At 52.8% G+C, this 7325-nt stretch overlaps 2 protein-coding genes across 2 annotated transcripts; one reads left to right on the top strand and one right to left on the bottom strand.

Moving 5' to 3' along the window:
* Positions 1-214: 214 nt before the first annotated feature.
* LOC119355496 (glycosyl hydrolase 5 family protein-like) lies at positions 215-3041 on the top strand. Its single transcript, XM_037622307.1, has 4 exons — positions 215-875; positions 967-1214; positions 1736-2256; positions 2350-3041. Exons 1-4 carry the CDS (start codon positions 447-449, stop codon positions 2871-2873), a joined length of 1722 nt encoding a protein of 573 aa, XP_037478204.1. The 5' UTR covers positions 215-446; the 3' UTR covers positions 2874-3041.
* Positions 3042-3059: 18 nt separating this feature from the next.
* On the bottom strand, positions 3060-7100 carry LOC119355495 (probable galactinol--sucrose galactosyltransferase 2). The gene is made up of 14 exons (XM_037622305.1): positions 6737-7100; positions 6419-6648; positions 6233-6323; positions 6109-6157; positions 5898-5989; positions 5646-5753; positions 5464-5571; positions 4960-5370; positions 4746-4887; positions 4559-4626; positions 4332-4466; positions 4021-4238; positions 3838-3926; positions 3060-3671 (listed from the first exon to the last, which is right to left on the bottom strand). Exons 1-14 carry the CDS (start codon positions 6985-6987, stop codon positions 3375-3377), a joined length of 2289 nt encoding a protein of 762 aa, XP_037478202.1. The 5' UTR covers positions 6988-7100; the 3' UTR covers positions 3060-3374.
* Between the last annotated feature and the right edge of the window lie 225 nt (positions 7101-7325).

The following is a 7325-nucleotide window of genomic DNA, read 5'->3' on the forward strand; positions in this document are numbered from 1 at the left end:
ATAAATCAACTGTCGGGCAAAGTACATTTTACTGGACACAAGCACCGCTCGACATTAGGCATCCCAAAACATATAGTACAAACTGTAGCAGTTAGGTGGCCATTTCCCCCCAACCCTCTACCGACCTCCTATATTATTTATCTCCTTCTTTTCAGCCGGGTTGCGAATTAGGAGCAGTACAGCACCGGTCTCGTTGCAGTGCCTTGAAGCAGTATAAAATAGTTGTTGCATTCTTGAAACATCGGCAAGCGCTAGTCACCCTCTTGAAGCCCTTCCTTCACACATGTCAAGACCCGTCTCAGATGTCACCACCAAGTTATTCCTTTGAAGCCCCGCCCTCCTTCCACAGGCCCATGACGAAGCCAACCTAGCTAGCTTGCACCACGTACCGTGTGGCATTATATATACGCCCACCGGCCCTCCGTGCCATCCCGGTCTCCATCGCCATGGCGACGACGGGGAGGGTGAGGCCTTCTCCTCTCCTCGCGGCGTGGCTGGCTCTCGGCTTTGCGTGGCATTGCGCGCTTCACCATGCTCCGGCGGCGGCCGTGACGCTGTCGACGGCGTCCCGGTGGGTCGTGGACGAGGCCGGGGACCGCGTGAAGCTGGCGTGCGTGAACTGGCCGTCGCACCTGGAGCCGATGCTGGCGGAGGGGCTGGGCAAGCGGCCCGTGGGCGCCATCGCCGGGGACGTGGCCACCATGGGGTTCAACTGCGTCCGGCTCACCTGGCCCACGTTCCTGGTGACCAACGCCTCCTACTCGTCCCTCACCGTCGAGCAGTCCTTCCAGAGGCTCAACCTCACCGAGTCGCTCGCCGGCATCAGGGCCAACAACCCCGCCGTCGTCGACCTCAAGCTCATCGACGCGTTCAAGGCAAGCTCGTAAATCTTTTTAGTGTATATATAATAGTGCACTTAATTTGTGTTGGTGTCAAACTGTTGATGTGTGCATGGCATACATACAGGCCGTGGTGAGCAGCCTCGGCGAGAACAACGTCATGGTGATCCTGGACAACCACGTGAGCAAGCCCGGGTGGTGCTGCGACAACGCGGACGGCAACGGGTTCTTCGGCGACGGCTACTTCGAGCCGGACGTCTGGGTCGACGGCCTCACCAAGATGGCCACCATGTTCGCCGGCGTCCCCCACGTCGTCGGCATGAGCCTCAGGAACGAGCTCCGAGGCCCCAGGCAGAACTCAAACGACTGGTACAAGTAAGTAGTGCTTTTTCTCCTATCCTGATTAGATCGATCACTAAAACCAAACCAAAATTATCACCACCAGTAAACACCGTTGAACTGACGATCCTATTCCTAATGTCGACCATGCCGGTGATAAAAGTCTCAAATGCGTGTGGCAATACGCGTCGAGCCACCAACGACATTGAGATTTTGTTCATGTGCATGTCCTGGACGAGTAAATGAGCCTGAACAAGAACCTAGTGGTAGTTGGCCGCTGGCTTTACATCTCCAACTGCTGCTCCTGCACAGCATGTGAGAGACAGTAATGGCATTCACTGCAAGTGATAGGGTAGCCGTCCAGCAGGCAGCATCAGTCTTTCAGTGAACCACCAGTAGACAGTAGTCCTTCCTCCTTCGTGTGCTCCGGAGGCATGAGCTTTCAATGCCTCGAACAAAACTGCAAAAGGGACAAAGCCTAGTTACTCCCACACATGGCGCCAGCCCCGTCATGGCACATGCAGCTGAGGGCTGACACTGACGATGCACGAACGCAGGTACATGCAGCGCGGCGCGGAGGCGGTGCACGCGGCGAACCCGCGGGTGCTGGTGATCCTCTCGGGCCTCAGCTTCGACAACGACCTGGCGTTCCTCAACTCGCGGCAGGTGAGCCTGAGCTTCGCCCGGAAGGCGGCGTTCGAGGTGCACTGGTACAGCTTCTCCAACGGCCAGGAGTGGGCGGCGGGGAACCCCAACGAGGTGTGCGCGCGGATCGGGGCCAGCGTGTCCCGCCGCGCGCTCTACCTGCTCGACCAGGGTTGGCCGGTCTTCCTCAGCGAGTTCGGCGTCGACAACCGCGGTGGGAACGCCAACGACAACCGCTACTACGGCTGCGCCGCCGCCGTCGCCGCCGACCTCGACCTCGACTGGGCGCTCTGGACGCTGCAGGGGAGCTACTACCTCCGCCAGGGCGTGCTGGACCTCGACGAGGTCTACGGCGTGCTCGACCGGGCCTGGTCCAGGCCACGCAACGTCACCGCGCTCCGCAGGGTCCAGCCCCTGCAGCGCCCGCTCCGAGGTTCGCACCCGCCGCGATCTGCTCTGTTCGTCTTACCCTGGCCGGCCTGTGAGCTTGCGACTGATTTCATGATGTTGGTGCGTGTGTTTGCAGGGCCTGGCTACGCGGAGGCGGCGCCGTACACGGTGCTGTTCCACCCGGCGACGGGGCTGTGCGTGCTGCGGCGGTCGCTGGCGCAGCCACTGGAGCTGGGCGCGTGCGCCGGGACGGAGGCCTGGGAGTACGCGCCGCAGCAGGGGCGGCTGGCGCTGCGGGACGGCCCGCTGATGTGCCTCCACGCGCAGGGCGCCGGCCGGCCCGTGCGCCTCGGCACGCCTTGCGACGACGACATGTCCCGGTGGCGCCTCGTGTCGGACTCCAAGCTGCACGTCGCCGTCAACGCATCGTCTGCGTCGTCATCCGGCTCCGGCGATGGCCGTGGCATGCTCTGCCTGGACGTCGGCGCGGACGGCCAGAGCGTGGTCACCAACCCGTGCCGCTGCCTGAGCGCGGACAACAGCTGCGACCCGGAGAGCCAGTGGTTCAAGATGGTGAGCAGCACGAGGAGCGTCGCCGCCAATAGCATGCTCGCGGAGCTGCCTGTGAAGCTCGGGAGCTCGAAGATTCGCTCGCTTTGATCGGCGCCAGTAGGACCGACATATATAATTGTATAGGTGCACGCATCCGTTGTACTAGCTGCAAAGGCGCCGGGATGGACGAGAGAAGCTGCTCTAGAACCGGAATAATATCCTTCAGAGTTCAGATAACTGAATGAATGTTGGGGCACTGGAGCCTGATGGCCCCAAGCTTGCAAAATCCGTCCGTTCATTCCAGCAAATAATCTCATAAAAGTGATCTACATATATAAATCTCCAATTTGGAGTTGTGTCCAACAGAAAATAATAGCCATAACGACACAGAAAACACACACGCAAACGCACACGAAAACACGACGCGGCATGGTAAGAAAGAACATACTTCTAAATACGGCGAGCAGAGTAATTATTTCTGAAGCTGGGAGGCAGCAATTACGGAGAAACCACCACGGTATAAACATCAGTAGTTGGTCTCCGAGAAATGAATGGCGCAGAGCAGAAATTGCAACAAGAGACATCAAGGTCACATACAGGTTCAGGTCTTCAGGAGGCTGTGTAGAGAATCTCTATGTTCCAGAGGCTGCTGTGGGAAGATCCATCTGAGAGATCAAATGCTAGCAAGCCATCATCAGAATGACTGAACTCTACTTCATGCGCATCAACTCTACAGAGTGCCGGTCTAGCAGATGAATACGCCCCAAAACGTCCTGGCCCTCGGCATTTGATCTGAACTGTCGTAGCTGAAGAATCAACTGTGCCTGTGATACTGTCGAGTGCGCCACCGGAGTTGAACATGTTGAGCAGTCCAAGCGGCGCGAACCGAACAGCCCCACCGTAAACCTGGTGCAGAAATGACTGTTTCTGTGAGAATATGAAGTAAACTAGGCTCAACAAATGTGTTTTTTAGAATAACAGGGAGGCTCTCCCCGGCTCCATTAACCAGAATGAAACCAATGCACCCATACAGTCTCAACAAATGTAAGCAAGGGGTGGACAGAAATCTGACCTGTATCGGTGATATGGTATAGATCTCACATGTCATAGTGACCAATGAAAGCTCCAAACTTTGGTGCTTCTGGAGCCTTGAAAGAGAACCTGCAATACAAAACAGAAGGTTAACTAAGATCTTGACCGTACAATAGATAAGATGCAATTGCGAAGAAGAAATGAGTAGCTAAAGAAAAATTACATGAATTGAAAGCATATACTGCAGTCTCTCCATTCCACTCATCACCAGTAATCTCCTCGAGAGACTCTACATCTGATGGCGAGAGATGACCCGTTATGTTAACGGCGGTGGGAACATGTGAAATTTCTTCGACTAACCAAGTCCAGTTTCCAGCTCCCTGACAATTGAATACTCCGACGACAGCAGACAAATTGTTCAGGTTCCATATTTTCAGAAGACTGCCCAAGAGTTAATGAATTAGTCTTCGTCAAATAGATAGCATCGGACAAACCGGATAAGCTAAATTGGGGTGTGTATTAGTGTAAATATACCTTTTGCCATCCATGACTGGATCATTGAACAGGCAATCGCGAGTAGGACGACCAGCATACCTTGCTCTTAGAATCGAGCCATCTGGTAGAACGAGCTTTTTCAGAACAGTGAAATCGTGCACTCCTGGTTTGTCACTGCATATCAATATGGGGAGAAATTTATACAGCAAGCACGATTTGGTTAAAATCAAACACCACACCTGAAGAAAATGCGCTATAAAAATCACCTGACATAAACACCACCTCCACTTAGAGCCCTAGCCGCTCCATGAAATTCCGCTGTTTCATGCTTGCTCTTTACATCAGAAAGAAAGAGAGAAAATTATTTTTTTTGTGGGAAAAAGAGAGAAAATTAGCTGATACTAAAGTACAGAAATATGGCTAATCAAACTAAAGGGTGCAGAATAATCTTACTTGGAACATATCCCAATCCGGGATGAAAATTTCTCCCAATAAAAGGCTATTGAATGCTACATTAGCAATGTGCAGAGTTTGCAGTGTTGGCTCCCGAGGCATGAAATCTTCTGATGCTCTAGCAACTGCACTCTTCAAGGCACTACAAACAGTGAAGGATCATGTCAGATTCTATGTACATAGCTCATACTGTTCACAAATATGGATTATTTACCTATAGATGTGGTCTGAACTGTGACTCATGCAGCATATTAGGTTATTTCCTTTGAAGTTCCGAGCAATAGATTCCTCAAGAGCATGTTGATACTTTCGAGTTAATGCAACACGACCACCGAAGCCATGCCCGAGAGTCTCCATCACACTTTGCACATCTACCTTCACACCATCCACACCCACACTAGAAAGGTAACTGTGCTGATCATTGTAGAATTCATATATCTTCTCAGGATCAATGATACCAACTCCATATTTCTCCAAGCTGTCCATGGCTACATCCCTCAAATTTGCAACATCACCAGGAGACTGGACGGGGTAAACTAGTTTTGGATTGTAATTCTCCATCACGTCCGATGATGTGCAGACACCTCCCCAATACCCAAGTAAAGCATGCCATGCGTAGACGTACCTGAAATTCCACATGCAACATTTTGCTCAGCAAAAGATGACCCTTACATATACATTAGGCATATAGTAAACTATTGCAATAAGAATCAAGTACTTGACTCCATGTGTCTCTTTGATTTTCTTGACAAGATCTCCCAGATTCTTGCAGGCTTCTCCCCTAAACTTGTCATTCTCCTTCAGATCAACCAGCCTCTCTGCAAACCTGGCAATGTTACGATGAAAATCAGATGCAGTACACTCTTTTTTGTATGTATTAGCAAAGGTTGATATACATACACAGTCTCTTCAAGAAGAGCTCCATTCACTTCCTTGAATTCGTTAACTATTTCTTGCCAACCATCATCTATAATCAGAAACCTTGGTGGTGCGCCTCCTTCACGCAAACTATTTTACAGGGAATGCATCATCAGTAAATGACAATTATCAAATGAAGGAGGTGTATTTCAGGAAATAAAAATAAAAATGAAGGGTGCGGCAAATTACATAAAGAACACATGCAAATCAAAGATCAACTCAATTCTTGTATACCTTTGAAGGCCCTCTTCAATCCCTACTGGGTTGACAGCTTTATAAAATGCATCCCAAGTGCACCATCCAAACCAGTCTAAGTTTGCAGGGGTCTGACATTTGTAGCAAATTTACAAAAGACTTGTCACAATCAAATAAATTGAGATATGTCCAAGATCAACAACCATAGTCTAGTTAGGTGATAAAAGTGTAAAAACCTGCTTATATATACCTCCTTGCTCTCAATATGACTGAAAGTTCCTTTGATCTTGGACAGTATCCTACAGAAGATATAAGTAAGCCACTGCCACATAGAAAGAAAGAAAATCCATGCCGTTGTAGTAGTGCGGCATTACTTGATTGATTCCTTCATAAGCTTGAAAGGATTGTCCCCTGAGTTGACGAATACCGCATCAACAGCATCCTTCGTCTGCACATCAGGATCACCTAGCAAAGAGACAACCATTCCACTAAGATTCCAAGCATTGCACAATTTGAGCCAAGCACCATAACATTCATAAGACAAGGTGAAGTCTGCCTACCACTCTCGAAGCAGAATTGGAGCTCATTCTCGGGACACCCTTGGAGGCTGGCCCGGAAATCCCCATCGAGGGCTGGCAGCATCAGAGCGTACACCGTGTCCTCGGCCCCATTCCCCGTCTTCTCCAGAAGCAGCATCTGCGTCTCCGCCGGCACGCCCGCCGCCTCCGCGCCCGTCTTCGGGGCCATCCACCAGATCTTCAACTTGAACAGCGACAGCCATCTCCATCCTCTGCACAGCAACCATCACGAACGAACATTAGTATCTCGGACCGACGCGCGCGCTGCGCAAGCATAATAAGCCATATGTGGCCACCTACTTGGGGATGGTGCCGAGGGAGAAGACGTGACGGCTGGACGGCGCCGCTGCCCGGGCGCCGAGGAACGCGGCGCCCGGAGCGGCGAGGGCGACGCCCGCGCGTAGGGTGACCTCGGGCGGGCATTGGGAGATGAGCTCGCGGCCGCCGACCAGCAGGGACCCGCGCTCGAGACGCGTCGTCGCCATCTGCGGCGGGGACCCGTCGGCGGTGGCGCTGGGATGAGTGGAGGCGGCAGCGGCGACGACCGACATTGCGCCTCGAAGTAGGCCGCGGCAGCGCGAGATATGGCGCGGGGGTCGTCGAACTGCTCTGGAAGTGGAACAGGGACCCGGAGGACCGGGCGCCACGGCGACCGCGACAGCGACCGCGAGCTGCAGCCTCGTCATCGCCAATAGGAATTGAATGGATAAGCTCAACAAGAATTGGGCCTCGTGGGGCACGCCAGAACGGGTGGCGTGCCATTGCTGCCTCCCGCGCGTTCGCGATGACGCGGGACGGGACGATGTTGGTGGTGGACGGGGCAGGGAGGCCTGCCCGCCGACAAGTGAGCGGTAGAACCTCCCGGTGATTAGAGCATCTCCCGCGGTTG

The sequence above is a fragment of the Triticum dicoccoides genome, chromosome 2A (genome assembly GCF_002162155.2).
Source record: "Triticum dicoccoides isolate Atlit2015 ecotype Zavitan chromosome 2A, WEW_v2.0, whole genome shotgun sequence".
In the NCBI taxonomy this organism is placed as follows: Eukaryota; Viridiplantae; Streptophyta; class Magnoliopsida; order Poales; family Poaceae; genus Triticum; species Triticum dicoccoides.